Source organism: Haliotis cracherodii, unplaced genomic scaffold (assembly GCF_022045235.1).
Source record: "Haliotis cracherodii isolate W230 unplaced genomic scaffold, xgHalCrac1.p SCAF_13, whole genome shotgun sequence".
Taxonomy (NCBI): Eukaryota; Metazoa; Mollusca; class Gastropoda; order Lepetellida; family Haliotidae; genus Haliotis; species Haliotis cracherodii.
Window position 1 is genome coordinate 40,793,400 of NW_027266268.1, and position 27,570 is coordinate 40,820,969.

The 27,570-nt window shown below is 44.6% G+C and overlaps 2 protein-coding genes and 1 pseudogene across 2 annotated transcripts; all 3 read left to right on the forward strand.

Moving 5' to 3' along the window:
* Positions 1-15,485, forward strand: part of LOC139458717 (uncharacterized) — a 35,909-nt pseudogene extending 20,424 nt beyond the window's left edge.
* Positions 15,486-19,399: 3,914 nt separating this feature from the next.
* Positions 19,400-24,242, forward strand: LOC139458718 (uncharacterized). Its single transcript, XM_071240125.1, has 4 exons — positions 19,400-19,478; positions 19,701-22,165; positions 23,302-23,364; positions 23,832-24,242. The coding sequence occupies exons 1-4, from the start codon at positions 19,400-19,402 to the stop codon at positions 24,240-24,242; spliced, it is 3,018 nt and encodes a 1,005-aa protein (XP_071096226.1).
* An 11-nt stretch (positions 24,243-24,253) lies between these two features.
* Positions 24,254-24,829, forward strand: LOC139458719 (heterogeneous nuclear ribonucleoprotein A3-like). The gene has a single exon (XM_071240126.1). The coding sequence runs from the start codon at positions 24,254-24,256 to the stop codon at positions 24,827-24,829; it is 576 nt and encodes a 191-aa protein (XP_071096227.1).
* The last annotated feature ends 2,741 nt before the right edge of the window (positions 24,830-27,570 follow it).

A 27,570-nucleotide genomic window follows, 5' to 3' on the forward strand; every position in this document is an offset into this window, starting at 1 on the left:
TATTCCAAACCGAGAACAGAATGTTTCGCTAATTATCTCATAAATCCACCAATAACTGAAACCTTCGTTAGACCTATGTTGTTAAATGTTTGAATATATTCCTCTGTCAAGTACTAACGATTAAAGGGGGGCAGCCGTGGCCCAGTCGTCTAAGGCGCCACGATTTGCTCTGCGGAGTTGCCTCCCTTGGCACGCCAGAAACCTATGATTGTGTTTCGAATCCCGGTTCTCCCCGATAATGTTTCTAGGTTTGTCAGCACGATACCCGTGCTCGGGGGTTTCACCGAAGTGGTAAACGTCTGAGACCTGCATCACTTCGGGCTTTCCTTCCACATTAAGCTGACACGCCGCGATATAACTGGAATACTGTTTAAAGCGGCGTTAAACCCAACTCACTCACTCACACTAACGATTAGAAGTAAAACACCTATCCCGTTAATATAAATCGTACTTTCCTCCAGCCGTTTATTCAGCATGTACATTTAATTAGTTTTTTTCATCTTGTTTGTATTATGGGCCAAAGGCCTAAAGTACTGAATGAAGTCTGAATAGAGTGATGGTTTCTATCTCTGTACACATACTGGGTTGTATACAAATTGTGTGATTGCCCTTTGTAGTCATCAGTGAATGTATACAGATAGTACAGATGCGGTGCTGTGTGGGTAATAGAGGATGCAGTTCTCCAGCTGTGTGGGTAATAGAGGATGCAGTGCTCAGGCTGTGTGTGTAATAGGCGATGCAGTGCTCAAGCTGTGTGGGTAATATACGATGCAGTGCTCCAGCTGGGTGGGTAATAGAGGAAGCAGTACTCCAGCTGTGTGGGTAATATAGGATACAGTGCTCCTGCTGTGTGGGTAATAGAGGATGCAGTTCTCCAGCTGTGTGGGTAATAGAGGATGCAGTGCTCAGGCTGTGTGTGTAATAGGCGATGCAGTGCTCAAGCTGTGTGGGTAATATACGATGCAGTGCTCCAGCTGGGTGGGTAATAGAGGAAGCAGTACTCCAGCTGTGTGGGTAATATAGGATACAGTGCTCCTGCTGTGTGGGTAATAGAGGATGCAGTTCTCCAGCTGTGTGGGTAATAGAGGATGCAGTGCTCAGGCTGTGTGGGTAATAGAAGATGCAGTGCTCCAACTGTGTGGGTAATAGATCATGCATTGCTCAGGCTGTGTGTATAATAGGCGACGCAGTGCTCACGCGCTGTGGGTAATAGAGGATGTACTGCTCCAGCTGTGTGGGTAATAGAGGATGCAGTGTTCCAGCTGTGTGGGTAATAGAGGATGCAGTGCTCCGGCTGGGTGGGTAATAGAGAATGCAGTGCTCCAGCTGTGTGGGTAATAGATCATGCATTGCTCCAGCTGTGTATAATAGACTATGCAGTGCTCCAGCTGTGTTGGTAATAGATGATGCAGTGCTCAAGCTGTGTGGGTAGTAGAGGATGCATTGCTCCAGCTGTGTGGGTAATAGAGGATGCATTGCTCCAGCTGTGTGGGTAGTAGAGGATGCATTGCTCCAGCTGTGTGGGTAATAGAGGAAGCAGTGCTCCAGCTGTGTGGATAATAGAGGATGCAGTGCTCCACCTGTGTGGGTAATAGATCATGCATTGCTCCGGCTGTGTGTATAATAGGCGATGCAGTGCTCCGACTGTGTGTGTAATAGAGGATGTATTGCCCCAGCTGTGTGGGTAATAGAGGATGCATTGCTCCAGCTGTGTGGATAAAAGAGGATCCAGTGCTCTGGCTGTGTGGGTAATAGAGGATGCAGTGCTCAGGCTCTGTGGGTAATAGGCGATGGAGTGCTCCAGCTGTGTGGGTAACAGTGAATGCAGTGCTCAAGCTGTGTGGGTAATAGGCGATGGCGTGCACCAGCTGTGTGGGTAATAGAGGATGCAGTGTTCAGGCTGTGTAGGTAATAGAGGATGCAGCGCTCCAGCTGTGTGGGTAATAGATCATGCATTGCTCCAGCTGTGTTGGTAATAAAAGATGCTGTGTTCAGGCTGTGTAGGTAATAGAGGATGCAGCGCTCCAGCTGTGTTTGTAATAGATCATGCAGTGCTCCAGCTGTGTTGGTAATAGGCGATGCAGTGCTCAGGCTGTGTGGGTAATAGGCGATGGAGTGCTCATGCTGTGTAGGTAATAGAGGATGCAGTTCTCCAGCTGTGTGGGTAATAGATCATGCGTTGCTCCAGCTGTGTTGGTAATAGAGGATGCAGTGTTCAGGCTGTGTGGGTAATAGGCGATGGAATGCTCCCTGTGTTGGTAATATAGGTTGCGTTGCTCCAGCTGTGTGGGTAATAGCGGATGCATTGCTCCAGCTGTGTTGGTAGTAGAGGATGCAGTGCTCAGGCTGAGTGGGTAATAGTGGATGCAGTGCTCAGGCTGTATGGGTAATAGTGGATGCAGTGCTCAGGCTGTGTGGGTAATAGAGAATGCAGTGCTCCAGGTGTGTGGGTAATAGAGGATGCAGTGCTCAGGCTGTGTGGGTAATAGAGAATGCAGTGCTCCAGGTGTGTGGGTAATAGAGAATGCAGTGCTCCAGGTGTGTGGGTGATAGAGGATGCAGTGTTCCAGGTGTGTGGGTAATAGAGGATGCAGTGCTCCAGCTATGTGGGTAACAGAGGATGCTGTGCTCCAGCTGTGTGGGTAATAGAGGATGGAGTGCTCCAGCTGTGTGGGTAATAGGCGATGCAGAGCTCAGGCTGTGTGGGTAATAAATGATGCAGTGCTCTGGCTGTGTGTTTAATAGGCGATGCAGTGCTCCAGCTGTGTGGGTAATAGATGATGCAGTGCTCCAGCTGTGTGGGTAGTAGAGGATGCAGTACTCCAGCTATGTGGGTAACAGAGGATGCTGTGCTCTAGCTGTGTGGGTAATAGAGGATGAAGTGCTCCAGCTGTGTGGGTAATAGGCGATGCAGAGCTCAGGCTGTGTGGGTAATAAAGGATGCAGTGCTCTGGCTGTGTGTTTAATAGGCGATGCAGTGCTCCAGCTGTGTAGGTAATAGATGATACAGTGCTCCAGCTGTGTGGGTAGTAGAGGATGCAGTGCTCCAGCTGAGTGGGTAATAGAGAATGGAGTGCTTAGGCTGTGTGGGTAATAGGCGATGGAGAGCTCAGGCTTTTTGGGTAATAGAGGATGCAGTGCTCAGGCTGTGTTGGTAATAGGCGATGCAGTGCTCCAGCTGTGTGGGTAATAGAGGATGCAGTGCTCCACCTGTGTGGATAATAGGCGATGCAGTGTTCCACCTGTGTGGATAATAGAGGATGCAGTGCTCCAGCTGAGTGGGTAATAGAGAATGGAGTGCTTAGGCTGTGTGGGTAATAGGCGATGGAGAGCTCAGGCTTTTTGGGTAATAGAGGATGCAGTGCTCAGGCTGTGTTGGTAATAGGCGATGCAGTGCTCCAGCTGTGTGGGTAATAGAGGATGCAGTGCTCCACCTGTGTGGATAATAGGCGATGCAGTGTTCCACCTGTGTGGATAATAGAGGATGCAATGATCCTTCTGTGTGGGTAATAGAGGATGCAGTGCTCAGGCTGTGTGGGTAATAGTCGATGCACTGCTCCGACTGTGTGGATAATAGGCGATGCAGTTCTCCGGCTGTGTGGGTAATAGAGGATGCATTTACTCGTTCTTGCAGTCAGCAAATGCAGCATCTATCACACAACAGCAGGAACAAACGTATCTTGTAGCAAACGCAGATGCAATCTTCATCCACTGTTGATGAGCGCGATGAATTGCCAAAGTGTCGTTGTGATGATTGTGGGTAGGTATGCATTCATCGGAATGGTCTTGGTAGGCCGCGAAGTGACTAACCATAGTCGTGAGATAGGAAGCACATACAGATGGTACATTAAGACAGCCAGTAAACGCCGGGTTGGGCGGGTATACACAGTCAGTAATCGCAGATTTGGGCGGATATACACAGTCAGTATTTGCCGGTTGGGACGGATATACACAGTCAGTATTTGACGGTTTGGATGGATATACACAGTCAGTATTTGCCAGTTGGGGCGGATATACACGGTCAGTATTTACCGTTTGGGGCGGATATACACAGTCAGTATTTGCCGGTTGGGGCGGATATACACAGTCAGTATTTGCCGGTTGGGGCAGATATACACAGTCAGTATTTTCCGGTTGGGGCAGAAAAACACAGTCAGTATTTGCCTTTTGGTGCGGATACACACAGTCAGTATTTGCCGGTTGGGGCAGATATACACAGTCAGTATTTGCCGGTTAGGGCGGATATACAAAGTCAGTATTTGCCGGTTGGGACGGATATACACAGTCAGTATTTGCCGGTGGGGTGGATATACACAGTCAGTATTTGCCGGTTGGGACGGATATACACAGTCAGTATTTGACGGTTGGGACGGATATACACAGTCAGTATTTGCCGGTTGGGGCGGATATACAAAGTCAGTATTTGCCGGTTTGGACGGATATACACAGTCAGTATTTGCCGGTTGGTGCTGATATACACAGTCAGTATTTGCCGGTTGGGGCAGATATACACAGTCAGTATTTTCCGGTTAGGGCAGATAAACACAGTCAGTATTTGCCGTTTGGTGCGGATACACACAGTCAGTAATTGCCGGTTGGGGCAGATATACACAGTCAGTATTTGACGGTTGGGGCGGATATACACAGTCAGTATTTGCCGGTTAGGGCGGATATACACAGTCAGTATTTGCCGGTTGGGACGGATATAAACAGTCAGTATTTGCCGGTTGGGGCGGATATACACAGTCAGTATTTGGCGGTTTGGACGGATATACACAGTCAGTATTTGCCGGTTGGGGCGGATATACAAAGTCAGTATTTGCCGGTTGGGACGGATATACACAGTCAGTATTTGCCGGTTGGTGCTGATATACAAAGTCAGTATTTGCCGGTTTGGACGGATATACACAGTCAGTATTTGCCAGTTGGTGCTGATATACACAGTCAGTATTTTCTGGTTGGGGCAGATATATACAGTCAGTATTTGCCGGTTTGGGCAGATATACACAGTCAGTATTTGCCGGTTGGTGCGGATATACACAGTCAGTATTGGCCAGTTTGGATGGATATACACAGTCAGTATTTGCCGGTTTGGGCAGATATATACAGTCAGTATTTGCCGGTTAGGGCAGATATACACAGTAAGTATTTGCAGTTTGTTGCGGATATACACAGTCAGTATTGGCCAGTTTGGACGGATATACACAGTCAGTATTCGCCGTGTGAGAGAGAGATGCACAGTCAGTATTCGCCTGTTTGAGCAGATATACACAGTCAGTATTTGCCGGTTGGGGTGGATATACAAATTCAGTATTGTCCGGTTCGGGTGGATAAACACAGTCAGTATTTGCCGGTTGGGGCAGATATACACAGTCAGTATTTGCCGGTTGGTGCTGATATACACAGACAATATTTGCCGGTTGGGGCAGATATACACAGTCAGTATTTACCTGTTTGGGCAGATATACACATTCAGTATTTGCCGGTTAGGGCGGATTTACAGAGTCAGTATTTGCCGGTTTGGACGGATATACACAGTCAGTATTTGTGACGGTTGGGACGGATATACACAGTCAGTATTTGGCGGTTGGGGCGGATATACACAGTCAGTATTTGCCGGTTAGGGCGGATATACAAAGTCAGTATTTGCCGGTTGGGGCAGATATACTCAGTCAGTATTTTCCGGCTAGGGCGGATTTACACAGTCAGTATTTTCTGGTTGGGACGGATATACACAGTCAGTATTTTCCGGTTCGGGTGGATATACACAGTCAATATTTGACGGTTAGGGCAGATAAACACAGTCAGCATTTGCCGGTTGGGGCTGATATACAAAGTCAGTATTTGCCGGTTGGGGCAGATATACAAAGTCAGTATTTGCCGGTTGGTGCTGATATACACAGTCAGTATTTGCCGGTTGGGGTGGATTTACACAGTCAGTATTTGCCGGTTTGGACGGATATACACAGTCAGTATTTGCCGGTTGGGGTGGATTTACACAGTCAGTATTTGCCGGTTGGGACGGATATACACAGTCAGTATTTGCCGGTTTGGGCAGATATACACAGTCAGTATTTGCCGGTTAGGGCGGATTTACACAGTCAGTATTTGCCGGTTGGGACGGATATACACAGTCAGTATTTGACGGTTGGGGCAGATAAACACAGTCAGTATTTGCCGGTTGTGGCTGATATACACAGTCAGTATTTGCCGGTTGGGGCAGATATACACAGTCAGTATTTGCCGGTTCGGGCGGATTTACACAGTCAGTATTTGATGGTTGGGACGGATATACACAGTCAGTATTTGCCGGTTGGGGCGGATATACACAGTCAGTATTTGTCTGTTTGGACGGATATACACAGTCAGTATTTTCCGGTTGGGGTGGATATACACAGTCAGTATTTGCCGGTTGGGGTGGATATGTACAGTCAGTATTTGCCGGTTGGGGTGGATATACACAATCAATATTTGCCAGTTGGGACGGATTTACACAGTCAGTATTTTCCGGTTGGGGCGGATATACACAGTCAGTAAGCGCCGTGTCAGACAGAGATGCACAGTCAGAATTCAGATATACACAGAGTATTTGCCGGTTGGTGTTGATATACAGTCAGTATTTGCCGGTTGGGGCGGATATACAGTTAGTATTTGCCGGTTGGGACGGATATACATTAGTATTCACAGGGTTGGGCGGATATTCAGTTAGTAATCATCGGTTGGGGTGCATCTAGACAGAAGGATGTCGCCGGATAGGGTGCATTTACAAATACATCCATATTGTTTATGCACCGCATCCGCATACTTCCTACTGATTACACTCGGTTGTTCTTCGTCTTGTTCTTGTTCCTGATTGTGTTCCTTGTCTTATTCAGCATTTACTTCTGACAAGCTGTTATTGGCCCAGGAAACCTTTGCCAGAAAGCGGCCGGTGGGGAAAGGTGTTGCCAGCCCCTACCCTGTGTGTGTGGAGAAAGGTGTAGTCAGCCCCTGCTCTGTGTGTGTGGAGAAAGGTGTAGTCAGTCCCTACTCTGTGTGTGTGGAGAAAGGTGTAGTCAGTCCCTACTCTGTGTGTGGAGAAAGGTGTAGTCAGCCCTACTCTCTGTGTGTGGAAAAGGGTGTAGTCAGTACCTTCTCTCTGTGTGGAGAAAGGTGTAGTCAACCCCTATTCTGTGTGTGTGGAAAAAGGTGTTGTCAGCCCCTACTCTCCGTGTGTGGAGAAAGGTGTTGTCAGCCCCTACTCTTTGTGTGGAGAAAGGTGTTGCCAGTCCCTACTCTCTGTGTGTGTGGAGAAAGGTGTAGTCAGTCCCTTCTCTGTGTGTGGAGAAAGGTGTAGTCAGCACCTGCTGTGTGTGTGTAGAGAAAGGTGTAGTCAGTCCCTTCTCTCTGTGTGGAGAAAGGTGTTGTCAGCCCCTACTCTGTGTGTGTGGAGAAAGGTGTTGTCAGCCCCTACTCTGTGTGTGTGGAGAAAGGTGTTGTCAGCCCCTACTCTCTGTGTGGTGAAAGGTGTTGCCAGTCCCTACTCTCTGTGTGTGTGGAGAAAGGTGTAGTTAGCCCCTGCTCTCTGTGTGGAGAAAGGTGTAGTCAGTCCCTGCTCTGTGTGTGTGGAGAAAGGTGTAGTCAGTCCCTGCTCTGTGTGTTGAGAAAGGTGTAGTCAGCCCCCACTCTGTGTGTGTGGAGAAAGGTGTTGTCAGCCCCTACTCTGTGTGTGTGGAGAAAGGTGTTGTCAGCCCCTACTCTCTGTGTGGTGAAAGGTGTTGCCAGTCCCTACTCTCTGTGTGTGTGGAGAAAGGTGTAGTTAGCCCCTACTCTCTGTGTGGAGAAAGGTGTAGTCAGTCCCTGCTCTGTGTGTGTGGAGAAAGGTGTAGTCAGTACCTGCTCTGTGTGTTGAGAAAGGTGTAGTCAGCCCCTACTCTCTGTGTGGAGAAAGGTGTAGTCAGTCCCTGCTCTGTGTGTGTGGAGAAAGGTGTAGTCAGTCCCTGCTCTGTGTGTTGAGAAAGGTTTAGTCAGTCCCTGCTCTGTGTGTTGAGAAAGGTGTAGTCAGCCCCTACTCTGGGTGTGTGGAGAAAGGTGTAGTCAGTACCTGCTCTGTGTGTGGAGAAAGGTGTAGTCAGCCCCTACTCTCTGTGTCTGTGGAGAAAGGTGTAGTCAGCCCCTACTCTCTGTGTGGAGAAAGGTTTAGTCAGTCCCTGCTCTGTGTGTGGAGAAAAGTGAAGTCAGTCCCTACTCTCTGTGTGGAGAAAGGTGTAGTCAGTCCCTGTTCTGTGTGTTTGGATAAAGGTTTAGTCAGTCCCTGTTCTGTGTGTGGAGCAAGGTGCAGTCAGTACCCGTTCTGTGTGTGAAGAAAGGTGTAGTCAGTCCCTGCTCTGTGTGTGAAGAAAGGTTTAGTCAGCCCCTACTCTCTGTGTGGAGAAAGGTTAAGTCAGTCCCTACTCTGGGTGTGTGGAGAAAGGTTTAGTCAGTCCCTGCTCTGTGTGTGGAGAAAAGTGAAGTCAGTCCCTACTCTGTGTGGAGAAAGGTGCAGTCAGTCCCTGTTCTGTGTGTGGAGCAAGGTGTAGTCAGTCCCTGTTCTGTGTGTTTGGATAAAGGTTTAGTCAGTCCCTGTTCTGTGTGTGGAGAAAGGTGTAGTCAGTCCCTGTTCTGTGTGTTTGGATAAAGGTTTAGTCAGTCCCTGTTCTGTGTGTGGAGCAAGGTGCAGTCAGTCCCTGTTCTGTGTGTGGAGAAAGGTGTAGTCAGTCCCTGTTCTGTGTGTTTGGATAAAGGTTTAGTCAGTCCCTGTTCTGTGTGTGGAGCAAGGTGCAGTCAGTACCCGTTCTGTGTGTGAAGAAAGGTGTAGTCAGTCCCTGCTCTGTGTGTTTGGATAAAGGTTTAGTCAGTCCCTGTTCTGTGTGTGGAGAAAGGTGTAGTCAGTCCCTGTTCTGTGTGTTTGGATAAAGGTTTAGTCAGTACCCGTTCTGTGTGTGAAGAAAGGTGTAGTCAGTCCCTGCTCTGTGTGTGAAGAAAGGTTTAGTCAGCCCCTACTCTCTGTGTGGAGAAAGGTTAAGTCAGTCCCTGTTCTGTGTGTGGAGAAAGGTTTAGTCAGTCCCTGTTCTCTGTGTGTGAGAAAGGTCAGATGTTACAGGTGGGAGTACTCTTACCTTGACTTCAGTTTTCTCCGTTCAACTACATCTGAATCAGACACGACGAGCTGTCACAGCAGTCACCTGGCTATATACCTGTGGAAGTATTTCTGTTGCTGACACCATGTGCCCTGTGTTAACATGCGTGATGATTCTAACAACAGTTTTAGATGGAGATATCAGCCAATATCAGTCACCTATGACATAAGATAATTCATATACACAATCCCTTGATAGGATTATATGAGCAGCGCGTGGGCTCTGAACTTTGGCCGCTGGGTGAGGACGATACACTTGAACAATAAGCGGCGAAAATATGCGAAAGTATTGTTCTCGCTGTACGACTACAATGTCGGGAGGAGTGCATTTACTTCGCCCGTAAACCATGGATGTAACCCAATATTCCATACTGACAAACACAGCGACAGTAGGAACACATGTCAACTTGATATTTGATATATGACGTTTTCATATTTCGGCAGGATGTGCAAGCGGTGGAATCGAACTAAACTCAACACTTACAGTATATGGTGAATATCGCCACACGACAGGACTCACACGATGTATATCTTTTACATTTGTACCAGTGGAGCAGGACATGCTTCCCCTCTTTGCGAACACTTGGGGTCATCACTTATTTTCATTGATCAATTTCTATAATTTTCACCATTATTACGACCACTGCCGATAAAGGAGGATTACAGCGACACAACATCAGTGTATCTCCGTCTGTTACAGCCCATGCTGTTAGTGTATCTCCGTCTGTTATAGCCCACGCAGTTCAATAGTGTTAAATGATACGAATATCTAGTTCTTTATGCTCTGTGTTGAATGCTAATTATTATCAACTTAATCATACACATGCACCCGATAAGAAGCTGTCACCGTACCGTAGCATTCCGTACGTATGAATTCGACAAGCATGTGTCATCGTAGTATTCCGCATACCCAGCGGACATGTTAAAAGGAACATCGACATAAGCATACCCAGTTGACCTGCTTAAGGGAACATCGACACAATCATACCCAGCTGACATGTTTAAGCGAATATCAACACGAACATACCAGGCTGACACGTTTAAGGGAACATCGACACAAGCATACCCAGTTGACATGTTTAAGCAAACATCGACACAAGGATACCCAGTTGACATGTTTAAAGGAACGTCGACACAAGCATACCCAGTTGGCCCGTTTAAGCGAACAACGACACATGCATACCCAGTTGGCCTGTCTAAGGGAACATCGACACAAGCATACCCAGTTGGCCTGTGTACGGGAACATCGACACAAGCATACCCAGTTGGCCTGTGTACGGGAACATCGACACAAGCATACCCAGTTGGCCTGTGTAAGGGAACATCGACATAAGCATACCCAGTTGGCCTGTGTAAGGGAACGTCGACACAAGCATACCAAGTTGGCCTATGTAAGGGAACTTCGACACAAGCATACCCGGTTGGCCTGTGTACGGGAACTTCGACACAAGCATACCCAGTTGGCCTGTGTAAGGGAACTTCGACACAAGCATACCCAGTTGGCCTGTGTAAGGGAACATCGACACAAGCATACCCAGTTGGCCTGTGTACGGGAACTTCAACACAAACATACTGCTGACAGTTTCATGTCTTGTCAGGATAATGGTACTCCTTCATCTTTAAGTATGTTGATACAGAGCCGGTTATTTGTGTCAGCTATGTAAATGAAGGGAAATGTACACATATACCATGTGACTGAGTGATTGTGTTGATGGAGTTTGACCAGGTGGGCGAGGCTGATCTGGTGTCAGGTTGGATACATCACTCGTTCACTGAGAGATGACAGGGTCATAAGGGCCTCGGCTCTATGTTCTGTCTTCGTCACTTCTCAGCTCCCGACGCATTAGGGAATATACAGCCCAACTGTGTGTAAAGAGAGTGGGTGTTAGAATGTATGGAAGGATAATTGGTGTCTCAGGCTGTATGTAAGAAGAGTGGGTGTCCCAGACTGCGTGTAAGGAGAGTGGGTGTTAGAATGTATGTAAGGATAATTGGTTTCTCAGGCTGTGTGTAAGAAGAGTGGGTGTCCCAGACTGTGTGTAAAGAGAGTGGGTGTTAGAATGTATGGAAGGATAATTGGTGTCTCAGGCTGTATGTAAGAAGAGTGGGTGTCCCAGACTGCGTGTAAGGAGAGTGGGTGTTAGAATGTATGTAAGGATAATTGGTTTCTCAGGCTGTGTGTAAGAAGAGTGGGTGTCCCAGACTGTGTGTAAGGAGAGTGGGTGTTAGAATGTATGTACGGATAATTGGTGTCGCAGACTGTTTGTAAGAAGAGTGGATGTCCCAGACTGTGTGTAAGGAGAGTGGGTGTTAGAATGTATGTACGGATAATTGGTGTCTCAGGCTGTATGTAAGAAGAGTGGGTGCCCCAGACTGTGTGTAAGGAGAGTGGGTGTTAGAATGTATGTAAGGATAATTGGTTTCTCAGACTGTGTGGATGTCTTAGACTGTGTGAGAGGGGAGTGGTTGTCTCAGTTCTACCCACAGTACACTTGTGCTTATTGGTGTAAATATCATGAAACGCTATGACCAACTCGTATGTGTCCTTCATGAAACTGTTTCTTCTTTCACATTGACATACCTGACTGAGAGAGAGACACGTGATGATCAACACAATGCCATCCTTTCGCTTTGCGTCGACATAAGCGATCTTTGGTGATAGCGGCACCGCAATCAGGGTTGACCCTGTCACAGGCTTTATTTCCCTCGACACGGATCCACCGTTGAAACAATATGGTATTGAACTTGAAATTGGCTCACCAAAGAATGTAAACAAAATCCCAACTAACATCTGTACCCTGATGTGGCCTGTCTGCCCGTGCAGAATCTACCCAACGTGATCAAATGACTAGAGAACAGCTGCCTATCACAGACAACTCATCTTGAACAAAATGTCACCTAAACATTTAACCATCCACAAAACAGCAAATCTAAAGCTCATGGTAGCACTGTCATGGCTGAAACTAATTTAAGTTGGTGATCTTGTATTTCTCAAAGGAGAGAAAGAAAAGTCAGATGTGGGGGGCAAGTCTATGGTTACTGGAGCTTCGAGGCTCAGTGTCACAGTTCCAAGTTATACACCGTTCGACCTTCAGACTGCTTAGACCTACCATGTTTAGCATGCTTAGCATGTCATCCTCCGGGTCAATTAGAGATATTCATAGAAAATATCCCAGTCGTGAAGATATTCAACTCTTACCTAGCCTGCTTGGCAGACATCTGGAGATTGGATATTGGGCTGACTAGGTCCACAAGACTCACAGATACAATTTGTGCCTTTAGTGTCTAACAGCAGTTTATCTTCAACAAGACATAATTTGAGAAGATGGTTGCGTCATTTCATTGATTTCGTTTCTGTTTTTCTTTTGAAGCAGATTGCTAATATTTTAAGTTTATAGTATTTGGGAATCTTAACACCAGGTGTGGAAATCAGTCCGATTTTGTTGTGCATGATGGGAATCGGTACATACTGTGTTTTGAGGACATGGACTATGTGTCTGATTCCTTTGACACACCCAGACGAAGCCGTGATGATATATGCAATGAATATGGAAAGGAACACCAAGATTTGTGTTTCACTCATAACATTCACATGTTGAATGGGCGATGTTCGGGTGATACAGAGCGTAGCTTCACTTGGTTTATAGGAGACGGAGCTAGTTTGGTTTATTACTGTTTATGTTCAAGTCACTTATTTACCAGAGATATTGACTATACGTGCACGGTGTGAGTCTGATCATTTTCCAATTGTTATGTCATTGCAAGGACAGAAAACGAGGAAAATAATACATCGTCAGATATACTAAGATATGTTTGGAAGGACGCTGTTATTGAAACTTTGCGGCAGTCTGTAGCTGATATGTTATCACCTTATGTATTAGATAGTGACAGAGACCAGGTTCCACGTAATATCGAGTCTGCGGTAGAAAGATTAGTTGATGTATTTCATATTTGTGCTTTGTGGTCTTGTGGTCTTTTAAAGAAAAGGATAGTACTGTTTGCCGGACTAAGGATTGTAAGAATCGGTACGATGATGAGAGTATGAAGTTAAAAAGACAAAAGTTTAATAAACTCAGAATTTCAGGAAGTAAGGTACTTTTGAAGGAATATTTTGTAATTCAGAATAAATATAGAGAGCTGTGTAGACAAAAGAGATTGGAGCATGATGAACATTGTATAAATGATTTGGTCAATAATAGCAAAAATGGCAAGTCCTTTTGTGGACGCGTCAACAATATTATTTCTTCACTGCCCGTTACAGGGAACCCCGGACAGAATATTTCCAGCATGTGTAACTGATATACCTGTGGATGGGGACAATCTAGATGAGGCAGAAACTTTTATGAACAGCCATGATATTAATGAGTGCAATTACTGTAATGATGATGTTATGAATAATCTCCTTAATCCTGATATAACTGAAGAAGAAGTATCATCAGCTGGGTAAATCGGCTTGACCGGATGGAAGTCGTCCCGATATGGTTAAATGTTGCAGCACTTCAATCATACCATACCTAACTATAGTTTTTAATAGGCTAATGCATAGTGGTGTATTCCCTTACGAGTGGGCAAAAGGTATAGTAGTGCTCCTGCTTAAGAAAGATAATATAAATGATGTCAATAATTATAGAGGAATAACGCTGATGGATGTATTTGGAAAGTTGATGACAACAGTATTAAATTATAGACTCAAGACTTTTGCGGACGTTTATGGTACAATTCCTAAAGCTCAGGCAGGATTTCGAAGCGGATACAGTACAACTGATGATATATTTTCATTACAGTGTTTAGCACAAAATATCTCTCTAAACGTCGGGGAAGATTTTATTGTTTGTTTGTTGATTTCCGTAAAGCGTTCGATTCGATGAACCGAAAGCTCTTGTGGTATTCATTGATGAAAAATGGAATACACGGTCGTTTATTGGTGGTTTTGAAGGATCTATACTCTAAGATTCAGTGTGCTGTCAGGACATCAAATAACACTCTTTTAGATTATTTCGAAACACTGAGTGGTGTTCGACAGGGCTGCGTGTTGAGTCCGTTTCTGTTCACGGGGTTTATCCTAGAATTACAGTCTATGATACAAAGTAGTGATTTGCGAGGGATTTTTATTGGAGAGGAGTTTAGAGACATATTACTTTTACTATATGCAGATGATTTGTGTATTTTCGATGACACAGTAATAGGTCTGCAAAGAAAAATTGAGATTTTATCCAATTTTTGTAAAATGTGGGGGACTTGAAATTAACATATCTAAAACCGAACTTTTGGTTTTCAGAAGAGGTGGTACTTTAAGGTATGATAAACGATGGTTTTTGAATGATAAACGTATCAATGTTAGTACTTACTTTAGTTATCTTGGTGTTCTGTTTTCAAATAGATTGTCTTGGACCAAATGCATTGATACCCTCAAGATAAAAACCAATAAGGCTTTGGTTGCTATTAAACAATTGCAGTTTCACTTTGTAAATATGCCAGTTAACATTTTATTTACATTGTTTGATATTAAGATAAAGCCCATTCTTCTTTATGGTGCTGAGATCTGGGGTTGCAAAGGTAGTCAAATTGTCAAAACTTTTCATACTAAGTTTTGTATAAAAAATTAGAAGTTGGTAAATATGTATGAAGGTCAGCAATATTAGTTGAATGTGGAAGAAATGGTTTGCATGTGGATTATCATATGAAGTGTGTTAAATACTGGTGTAAACTGATTAGAATGAATAATGAGAGATATCCCCGACAGTGTTATTTGATGATGAAGAAGCTGGATGAATGTGGTAGAATTACTTGGGCAACTCATGTTAAATATTTACTCGACATTTATGGATGTGCTTATGTGTGGCACGAACAGAATATTGGTGATGTTAAGTATTTCTTGCAGCTATTTAGACAGCGTTTGTTGGATTGTAACAAACAGAGTATACAGATGAAAATTTAATATTCTTGTAAATTAAGGTATTATTCACAAGATATTATTGGATATGGAATATTATGTTACAGCTTTCAGAAATAGAGACCATAGATGTATGCTGTGCCTGTTGAGATTAAGTGAATTGCTTATACGGAGTAATCTGGGCAGAAGAGAGGATATTGTTTATTCACAACGCTTTTGTCGGCTATGTAACAATGGTTGTATTCAGGACGAAGTCCATTTTGGGTTTGTCTGCCCGTTTTACGTATCATTAAGACAAAAGTATATTCCTGTAAGATTCTATAACAATCCATGTATTAAGACTTTTAGCAATCTCTTAAATAGCCAAAATGACCGTATACTCAGAAATGTAGCATGTGAAGGAAGGAAGCTCTATCGTTACGTACAAAGACCTAATATTGTACCCTTAGTATTGTTTTCAATGTAAATTGCCTCAATTGTGTGTTACTATATATAACGGAAATGTACATGGGCCTATGGCCTCCCATACATGAATAAATGACAAAGAAACCTCACGAGACTTAGAAAGTATCGTTACGACAAAGAAACCTCACGAGACTTAGACAATATCCTTACGGAAACGAGATATCATCAGAGATATCATTGGGGGAGATAAAAAATAGATAAAACGTTTAACGAAATGGTTTAGCAGCAAAACTTTCCTTGTATGGTGCTGTACAGCAGCACAGAGTACAGCAGGAAGTGTTCACAACAGCACATAGTAAAGTCGAAAGTGTTCACAGCAGCCCGCAGTAAAGGGAGAAGTGTTCACAAAAGCATACAGTAAAAAGGGAAATGTTCACAACAGCACATAGTAAAGTGGAAAGTGTTCACAGCAGCACGCAGTAAAGGGAGAAGTTTTCACAGCAGCATACAGTAAAGTGGGAAGTGTTCACAGCATCACACAGTAAAGAGAGAAGTTTTCACAGCAGCATACAGTAAAGTGGGAAGTGTTCACAGCATCACACAGTAAAGAGAGAAGTTTTCACAGCAGCATACAGTAAAGTGGGAAGTGTTCACAGCATCACACAGTAAAGAGAGAAGTTTTCACAGCAGCATACAGTAATGTGGGAAGTGTTCACAGCATCACACAGTAAAGAGAGAAGTTTTCACAGCAGCATACAGTAAAGTGGGAAGTGTTCACAGCATCACACAGTAAAGAGAGAAGTTTTCACAGCAGCATACAGTAATGTGGGAAGTGTTCACAGCATCACACAGTAAAGAGAGAAGTTTTCACAGCAGCATACAGTAAAGTGGGAAGTGTTCACAGCATCACACAGTAAAGAGAGAAGTTTTCACAGCAGCATACAGTAATGTGGGAAGTGTTCACAGCATCACACAGTAAAGAGAGAAGTTTTCACAGCAGCATACAGTAAAGTGGGAAGTGTTCACAGCATCACACAGTAAAGAGAGAAGTTTTCACAGCAGCATACAGTAATGTGGGAAGTGTTCACAGCATCACACAGTAAAGAGAGAAGTTTTCACAGCAGCATACAGTAATGTGGGAAGTGTTCACAGCATCACACAGTAAAGAGAGAAGTTTTCACAGCAGCATACAGTAATGTGGGAAGTGTTCACAGCAGCACACAGTAAAGCAGGAAGTGTTCATAGTAACAAACAGTAAAGTATAAAGTGTTCACAGAAGCACACAGTAAAGATGGAAGTGTTCATAGTAACACATAGTAAAGCAGGAAGTGTTCATAGTAACAGACAGTAAAGTAAAAAATGTTCAAAGAAGCACACAGTAAAGTTGGAGGTGTTCATAGTAACACATAGTAAAGCAGGAAGTGTTCATGGTAACAGACAGTAAAGCAGGAAGAGTTCACAGCAGCATACAGTAAGGCAGTAAGTGTGCACAGTCGCACATTGTAAAGCAGTAGGTCTTCACAGCTGCACACAAGAAAGCAGGAAGGGCCCAAACACCGCTATATTGTTTCAGATTTCCTGATAAATTCAGTATGAAACATTGGTTTTCATGCACGTGCTTTGCTTTCATATTGACAATTTGGACTGGACCAACAATTTCGGTCAACAACATCGCTCCTGGAGTAATAAGGAGAGATAATATGAGGGTTCTCTGTGACAGAGGTCCGAGTGCCCTTCTGTGCACAGTTGTACACAACAACGACACCAGCTTGTCGAAGTTGCAGCGGTGTCCACGTCACGTACTGCTCTCAAGGTTAGTACGCTGTTCAAAGAACGCGGAAATGTAGCAAACATAATTTTTAAAAATTCCATTCGTTGTCCTGTGCATACATGCAGGAAGAAAATAAAACAGAATGGCCAACACCAGTGAATAATGATCATTTAGATTATGAAACGTATCCGTAAGACGGCCAAGAGCTTTAAACCACATGGTGACAGGAGAATATCGACGTCCAATGCAAACAAACATGCCGCAGTGGTGGATTAACACCATACAGGGGAGAAACACCTCCCAGGATGGGTGATGGATATTTTGCGTAGACACCATCCACAATAGGTTTTTTTGTAATTCATTGTAGACACACCTCCCACAATGGGTGAGGGGCATTGAGTGTAGACACACTTACCAAAAAAGGTGAGGGACATTCAGTGTAGACACACCTCCCACAATGGGTGATGGACATTCAGTCTAGAAACACCTCCCACACATCTCCCAAAATAGGTGAGGGAGATTCAGTGTAGACACACCTCCCACAATGGGTGATGGACATTCAGTGTAAACACACCTCCCACAATGGTTGTTGGACATTCAGTGTAGACACATCTCTCACAACGGGTGATGGACATTCAGTGTAGACACACCTCCCACAATGGGTGATGGACATTCAGCGTAAACACACCTCCCACAATGGGTGAGGGACATCCAGTGTAAACACACCTCCCACAATGGGTGATGGACATTCAGTGTAAACACACACCCCACAATGGGTGATGGACATTCAGTGTAGACACGCCTCCCACAATGGGTGATGGACATTCAGTGTAGACACACCTCCCACACATCTCCCAAAATAGGTGAGGGAGATTCAGTGTAGACACACCTCCCACAATGGGTGATGGACATCCACTGTAAACACACCTCCCACAATGGGTGATGGACATTCAGTGTAGACACACCTCCCACAATGGGTGATGGACATTCAGTGTAGACACGCCTCCCACAATGGGTGATGGACATCCACTGTAAACACACCTCCCACAATGGGTGATGGACATTCAGTGTAGACACGCCTCCCACAATGGGTGATGGACATTCAGTGTAGAATCCATACTTGCCGTAAAAGGCTACTAGGCTTGTCGTAAAAGGCGAGTAACGGGATCGGGTGGTAAGTCTTGCTGACTTGGTTGATATATGTCATCGTTCCCAATTGCGTGGATCGATGCTCATGATGTCAATCACTGGGTTGTCGGGTCCAGACTCGATTATTTTACAGACCGCCGTCATATAGCTGGAATATTGCTGAGTGCGGCGTTACACAAAAAACCAACCAACAACCATAATGGGTGATGGACATTCAGTGTAGACAAACCTCCCATAATTGGGTGAGGGACAATCAGTGTAGACACACCTCCAACAATGGTTGATGGACAGTCAGTGTAAACACACCTACCGTAATGGGTGAGGGACATTCAATGTAGAAACACCTCCCACACATCTCCCAAAATAGGTGAGGGAGATTCAGTGTAGACCCACTTACCAAAAAATGTGATGCACATTCAGTGTAGACACACCTCTCATAATTTGGTGAGGGACATTCAGTGTAGAAACACACCTCACAATTGGTGAGGGACAACCCTATATCTGATAGATATTAAGTGTAGGACATTCAATGTAGAAACAACTCCCGCAAGGGGTGATAGACATTCAGTGTAGCAACACCTTTCACAATTTCTGAGGGACATTGAGTGTAGACACACAACCCGCAGCGGGTTGTGGAAGCTGTTTTGCTTGAAACATTGGTGGATAATATATATGTGTTTGGTGAACTGCTCGTGGGATACATTGGTGGATATAGAGTATGGTGTTAACTCTGGTTAATACATGTATGATATTGATTAACATATGTATAAAAAAGTTGGACGAATATTGACAGCCGATATGACGAGTAGCTGTGCGAGAAAGTTTGTTAGGGATCGATATAGATGAAGTTAGTTTATGTCCCCAAGGTGACTTGTCCACTGCCTCCACCAAGTGCAAGAAGAGCCGTTCTGGAGGGCTCTGGAGAAGGTCAAGCAGTGGGCAGCCGGGTCAGGTACAAGGTCTGGTGTCACGTCGATGAGCGTCCGTGTGGCGTGTCCGTGAGTTACTGCTTACCAAACTCAACATGGAGCGGGGTGTCCCCTGGCTGCTGCCAAAACGTCTGGAGATCTCCATATCTGGAGAACACAGTACGAGACGATCCGGTATGTCTTGGGGTATACAAGGAATATGATATGTTTCACTGATTCTGTGTCTGAAGCGTGATACAAGTACGTTTTAGTTTGTTTCTTTGTGTGAAGCCTTGTAAGTTATAATCTACAAAAAAAACATTCTAAAATATATGTTTCCCCTATCCCCTTCACAATATGGACATTCCTATACCAGCATAAACACTGTTTACATTTCTTCCCCCTTCATCTATACAGTGGACATTCCTATCTCCAGCATGTACAATGTGTCCATTCCTATCCGCAGCATGTACAATGTGTTCATTCCTATCCCCAGCATGCACAATGTGTACATTTTTATCCCCAGCATGTACAATGTGTCCATTCCTATCCCCAGCATGTACAATGTGTTCATTCCTATCCCCAGCATGTACAATGTGTACATTCCTATCCCCAGCATGTACAATGTGTTCATTCCTATCCCCAGCATGTACAATGTGTTCATTCCTATCCCCAGAATGTACAATGTGTCCATTCCTATCCCCAGCATGTACAATGTGTACATTTTTATCCCCAACATGTACAATGTGTCCATTCCTATCCCCAGCATGTACAATGTGTTCATTCCTATCCCCAGCATGTACAATGTGTACATTCCTATCCCCAGCATGTACAATGTGCTCATTCCTATCCCCAGCATGTACAATGTGTTCATTCCTATCCCCAGCATGTACAATGTGTCCATTCCTATCCCCAGCATGTACAATGTGTACATTTTTATCCCCAACATGTACAATGTGTCCATTCCTATCCCCAGCATGTACAATGTGTTCATTCCTATCCCCAGCATGTACAATGTGTACATTCCTATCCCCAGCATGTACAATGTGCTCATTCCTATCCCCAGCATGTACAATGTGTTCATTCCTATCCCCAGCATGTACAATGTGTCCATTCCTATCCCCAGCATGTACAATGTGTTCATTCCTATCCCCAGCATGCACAATGTGTCCATTCCTATCCCCAGCATGTACAATGTGTACATTCTTATCCCCAGCATGTACAGTGTGTCCATTCCTACCCCCATCATGTACAATGTGTCCATTCCTATCCCCAGCATGTACAATGTGTACATTCCTATCCCCAGCATGTACAATGTGTACATTCCTATCCCCAGCATGTACAATGTGTCCATTCCTATCCTCAGCATGTACAATGTGTCCATTCCTATCCCCAGCATGTACAGTGTGTTCATTCCTATCCCCATCAAGTACAATGTGTTCATTCCTATCCCCATCATGTACAATGTGTCCATTCCTATCCCCAGCATGTACAATGTGTTCATTCCTATCCCCAGCATGCACAATGTGTCCATTCCTATCCCCAGCATGTACAATGTGTACATTCTTATCCCCAGCATGTACAGTGTGTCCATTCCTACCCCCATCATGTACAATGTGTATATTCCTATCCCCAGCATGTACAATGTGTACATTCTTATCCCCAGCATGTACAATGTGTACATTCTTATCCCCAGCATGTACAATGTGTACATTCTTATCCCCAGCATGTACAATGTGTTCATTCCTATCCCCAGCATGTACAATGTGTACATTTTTATCCCCAGCATGTACAATGTGTCCATTCCTATCCCCAGCATGTACAATGTGTTCATTCCTATCCCCAGCATGTACAATGTGTACATTCCTATCCCCAGCATGTACAATGTGTTCATTCCTATCCCCAGCATGTACAATGTGTTCATTCCTATCCCCAGAATGTACAATGTGTCCATTCCTATCCCCAGCATGTACAATGTGTACATTTTTATCCCCAACATGTACAATGTGTCCATTCCTATCCCCAGCATGTACAATGTGTTCATTCCTATCCCCAGCATGTACAATGTGTACATTCCTATCCCCAGCATGTACAATGTGCTCATTCCTATCCCCAGCATGTACAATGTGTTCATTCCTATCCCCAGCATGTACAATGTGTCCATTCCTATCCCCAGCATGTACAATGTGTTCATTCCTATCCCCAGCATGCACAATGTGTCCATTCCTATCCCCAGCATGTACAATGTGTACATTCTTATCCCCAGCATGTACAGTGTGTCCATTCCTACCCCCATCATGTACAATGTGTCCATTCCTATCCCCAGCATGTACAATGTGTACATTCCTATCCCCAGCATGTACAATGTGTACATTCCTATCCCCAGCATGTACAATGTGTCCATTCCTATCCTCAGCATGTACAATGTGTCCATTCCTATCCCCAGCATGTACAGTGTGTTCATTCCTATCCCCATCAAGTACAATGTGTTCATTCCTATCCCCATCATGTACAATGTGTCCATTCCTATCCCCAGCATGTACAATGTGTTCATTCCTATCCCCAGCATGCACAATGTGTCCATTCCTATCCCCAGCATGTACAATGTGTACATTCTTATCCCCAGCATGTACAGTGTGTCCATTCCTACCCCCATCATGTACAATGTGTATATTCCTATCCCCAGCATGTACAATGTGTACATTCTTATCCCCAGCATGTACAATGTGTACATTCTTATCCCCAGCATGTACAATGTGTACATTCTTATCCCCAGCATGTACAATGTGTTCATTCCTATCCCCAGCATGTACAATGTGTACATCCCTATCTCCTTCAACCATCCCCTAAATCTTTACTGTGTTCATTCCTACCCCCATCATGTACAGTGTGTACATTTATACAATCGTCATGTACAATGTGGTCATTCCTATCCACCACATGTACAATGTGTACATTCGTAACCCCTACATCTACAAAACTTGACGATGGGTAAATAAACTATGACGGATTATCTGTCGGTCCTAAAATCAAGGAACTTATATAATAGATAATCCTTCACTTCTCGTCACTCGTAAATCTGTGTTTATCTCTCTGAAATCCCCGTACATTACCAATAGATAATATACGACCTGAAATACCCAGCCAACAGCTTAGGACATCCGGTCAGCAGACAAACAGTGACCAGACGACTACGACATTATGGTCTCCGGGCTTATCGCCCTTTCAAGGGCATGACCTTGACCCGTCAACATCGACGTGCCAGATTGAAGTGGTGCAGGCAAACTCAGCGATGGCAACAAAGGGAATGGCGGCGAGTGTTGTTTAGTGACGAGAGCAGGTTCCAACACTTCAAACCTGATGGGCGGACGCGAGTATATCGACAACGTGGTGAACGTACGGCTCCTTGTTTTGTCCAGGAGATGGAACCTTACGGAGGAGGAAGTGTGATGGTCTGGGGCGGCATTTGCGAGGAAGAAAAGACGTAACTTGTTATCATCAAATGCAATCTGACAGCACAACGCTACATTGACAATATCTTACGGTCAGTGGTTCTTCCTTTCATCCAGCGTCAACAACGGACGGTGTTCCAACAAGATAACGCCACACCCCATAAAGCCCGTATTACTAGAGACTTCCTCAACGCCAACAACGTCACCCATAGAACATCTCTGGGACCAGCTGGGGTCAACATCCTCCCTTCACGAGACAAGCTTTGATCGTTGCCCACCGTGAAGAATGGAATCGGATACCTGCAGTCGATGTGAGGACGCTTGTCTACTCAGTTCGACGCCGCATTCGAAGATGCCTTGCCTTGCCGCCCATGGAGGTCATATCCCGTATTCCCTAAAATACCCAAAGATAATATAGACTTCCCAAAATACTCAGAGATAATGAATACACGCTGAAACACCCAGAGATAATATACAATACCTAAAAGTAACTGATATATACTGCCTAAAATGAGATAAAACTGCTCTTAACGTTATAACACAGGTGAGTTGTCTGTTGCTTGCAGGACCTGGGCCGGATTGTGTCTCTCGCTGTGCCCTGGGGCTTCAGGCCGGGAACACTGCTGAATGTGAGGGGACGCCCAGTTGTCATGTCACAGTAAGTGCTGCTTTGTTAGCTTGTGTGCTCGTCCGATAACAATGGTGACTATCGTGACTATGGTGTCTATGTATGGTAACTATGGTAACTATGATGACAATGGTGATTATTTATGGTGACTATGGTGACTATGTATGGTGACTATGGTGACTACCGTAACTATGGTAACTATGATGATTATGGTGACTATGTAAGGTGACTATGGTAACTATGATGACTATGGTAACAATGCATGGTAACTGTGTATGGTGACTATGGTGACTATGGTGACTATGTATGGTGACTGTCGTGACTATGGTGACTTTGGTGTCTATGATGACTATAATGGCTATGGTGACTTTTATGACTATAGTGACTATGGTTACTATGGTTACTTTGCTACCTGTTGTCTATGATGATTATGGTGACTAAAGTGCCTGTAGTGACTGTGGTGACTAGTTACTATGGTGTGGTGACTATGGTGACTATGGTGACTGTGGTGACTATGGTGCCTATGGTAACAATAACAACTATGATGACTGTGGTGACTATAGTGACTATGGTGACTATGATGACTGTCGTGACTATTGTGACTATGGTGACTGTGGTGACTGTTGTGACTATGGTGACTGTGGTGACTATGGTGACTATGGTGACTATGGTGACGATTATGACTGTGGTGACTATGGTGATTGTGGTAATTGTGATGACTGTGGTGACTATGGTGACTGTGGTAACTGTGGTGACTATGGTGACTATGATGACTGTGGCGACTGTGTTGACTATGATGACTGTGGTGACTATGTTGTCTATGTTGACTGTGGTGACTGTGGTGACTATGGTGACTATGGTGACTGGTTACTATGGTGAGTATAGTGACTATGGTGTCTATTGTGTCTATTGTGACTATGGTGACTGTTGTGACTATGGTGACTATTGTTACTATGGTGACTATTGTGACTGTGGAGACTGTGGAGACTATGTTAACTGGTGACTGTGCTGACTGTGATGACTTCGGTGACTTCGGTGACTGTGGAGACTATGGTAACTGTGGTGACTTTGGTGACTGTGGAGACTATGGTGACTGTGCTGACTGTGCTGACTTTAGAGACTATGGAGACTATGGTGACTGTGCTGACTGTGGTGACTATGGAGACTATGATAAATGTGGTGACTATGGTGACTGTGGAAACTATGGTGACTGTGGTGACTGTGGAGACTATGGTGACTATGGTGACTGTGGTGACTGTTGTGACTATGGTGACTATGGTGACTGCGGTGACTATGGTGACTATGGTGACTATGATGACTGTGGTGACTATGGTGACTGTGGTAACTATAAGAACTATGACGACTGTGGTGACTATAGTGACTATGGTGACTATGGTGACTGTCGTGATTTTGGTGACTATGGTGACCGTAGTGACTATGACGACTGTGGTGACTATGGTGACTGAGTGACTGTGGTGACTATGATGACTGTGGTGACTATGGTGACTGTGGTGAATATGGTGACTGTGGTGATTTTGGTGACTATGGTGACCGTAGTGACTATGTCGACTGTGGTGACTATGGTGACTGTGGTGACTATGGTGAATATGGTGATTATGGTGATTATGATGACTGTTGTGACTGTGGTGACTATGGTGACTATGGTGACTGTGGTGACTATGGTGACTGTGGTGACAATATTGACCATGTTGACTATGGTGACTGTGGTGACTCTGTTGTCTATTTTGACTGTGGTGACTGTGGTGACAATGGAGACTATGGTGACTGGTTACTATGGTGAGTATAGTGACTATGGTATCTATTGTGTCTATTGTGACTATGGTGACTGTTTTGACTATGGTGACTATTTTGACTATGGTGTCTATTGTGTCTATTTAGACTATGGTGAGTGTTGTGACTATGGTGACTATTGTGACTATGGTGACTATTGTGAGTGTGGAGACTGTGGAGACTATGTTAACTGGTGACTGTGGTGACTGTGATGACTAAGGTGACTTCGGTGACTGTGGTGACTATGGTGACTATGGTGACTATGGTGACTATGGTGACTATGATGACTATGGTGACTATGATGACTGTGGTGACTATGATGACTATGGTGACTATGATGACTGTCGTGACTATGGTGACTGTAGTGACTATGACGACTGTGGTGACTATGGTCACTGAGTGACTGTGATGACTGGTGACAATGGTGACTCTGATAACTATGGTTACTGTAGTGTATAGTGACTATGGTGTCTATTGTGTCTATTGTGACTATGGAGACTATGGAGACTATGATCACTATGGTGAGTGTGGTGATTATGCTGACTATAGTGACTGTGTTACTGTGGTGACTATGGTGACTGAGTTGACTCTGGTGACTGGTGACTATGGTGACTATGTTGACTATGGTGTCTATTGTGTCTATGGTGTCTATTGTGACTGTGGTGACTCTGGTGACTGTGGAGTCTACTGTGACTGTGGTGACTAAGGTTACTTTGATGACTGTGGTGACTGCGGTGACTGTGGTGACTGTAGTGACTATGGTGACCAGGGTGACTAAGGTAACTATGATAACTGTTGACTGTGGTGACTGGTGACAATGGTGACTCTGATAACTGTGACTGTGGAGACTGTGGTGACTATGGTGACTGTGGAGACTATGGTGACTGTTGTGCCTGTGGTGACTGTGTTACTGTGGTGACCATGGTGACTGAGGTGATTCTGGTGACTGGGTACTTAGGTAACTATGATGACTATGTTGACTGTGGTGACTGTAGTGACTATGGTGACTGTGGTGACTATGATGACTATGGTGTCTAATGTGTCTATTGGGACTATTGTGACAGTGGTGACTATGGTGACTGTGGTGACTAATGACTACGGTGACTATGCTGAGTGTTGTGACTATGGTTACTGTGGTGACTTATGACTGTGGTGAGTGTGGTGACTGTGGCGAGTATGGTGACTGTGTTGACTGGTGACTACGCTGACTATGGTGACTGGTGAATATTGTGACTAAGGTGACTATGGTGATTGTTGTGACTATGGTGACTGTGGTGACTATGCTGACTTTGGTGACTGTGGTGACTGTGGTGACTATGCTGACTTTGGTGACTGTGGTGACTGTGGTGACTATGATGACTGTGGTGACTATGGTGACTAAGGTGACTATGGTGACTGCGGCGACAATAGTGACTGTGGTGACTATTATGACTGTGCTGACTGTGATTTATTTGATGACTGTGGTAACTATCATGACTGTGCTGACTATGGTGACTTAAGTGACTGTGGTGACTATGATGAATGTGATGACTGTGATTACTTTGATGACTGTGGTGACTATTATGACTGTGCTGACTATGGTGACTATTATGACTGTGTTGACTGTGATTACTTTGATGACTGTGGTGAATATGGTGACTACAGTGACTGTGATGACTGTTGACTACGGTTACTATGGCGACTATACTGACAATTGTGACTTTAGTGACTGTGGTGACTATTATGACTGTGCTGGGTGTGGTTACTTTCATGGCTGTGGCTAATATTGTGACTTTAGTGACTATGGTGACTGTGGTGAATATTTTGACTCTGGTGACAGTGGTGACTATGATGACTATGGTGACTATGGTGACTAAGGTTACTGTGCTGACTATGGTGACTGTGCTGACTGTGGTGACTAAGATGACTTTGGTGACTATTGTGACTATGTTTACTGTGGTGACTGTGATGGCCATTATGATTGTGGTTACTTTTATGACTGTGATGACTATGGTGACTGTGTTGACTGGTGACTACGATGACTATGGTGACTGTGGTGAATATTGTGACTATGGTGACTGTGGTGACTGTGGTGACTGTGGTGACTATGGTGACAGTGTTGACTATGCTGACTGTGCTGACTATGGTGACTGTGGTGACTGTGCTTACTTTGGTGACTTAGGTGACTATGGTGACTATGATGACTGTGGTGACTGTGGTGACTATTATGATTGTGGTTACTTTTATGACTGTGGTGACTACGGTGACTGTGGTGTCTGATGATTACGGTGACTATGGTGAGTGTGGTGAATATGGTTACTGTGGTGACTGATGACTGTTGTGTCTGTGGTGTCTGTGTTGAGTATGCTGACTGTGTTGACTAGTGACTACGGTGACTATGGTGACTGTGTTGAATATTGTGACTATGGTGACTGTG

What these genes read in the sequence shown, in the direction of transcription:
- LOC139458718 (XM_071240125.1), top strand. Translation starts at nt 19,400, where the DNA reads ATGGAGCGGGGTGTCCCCTGGCTGCTGCCAAAACGTCTGGAGATCTCC. An exon ending in ACACAGTACGAGACGATCCG is followed by an intron (nt 19,479 to 19,700) that starts GTATGTCTTGGG and finishes TCATCTATACAG; the next exon opens with TGGACATTCCTATCTCCAGC. An exon ending in GGCCGGGAACACTGCTGAAT is followed by an intron (nt 23,365 to 23,831) that starts GTGAGGGGACGC and finishes TGTGGTGACTAG; the next exon opens with TTACTATGGTGTGGTGACTA.
- LOC139458719 (XM_071240126.1), top strand. Translation starts at nt 24,254, where the DNA reads ATGGTGTCTATTGTGTCTATTGTGACTATGGTGACTGTTGTGACTATG.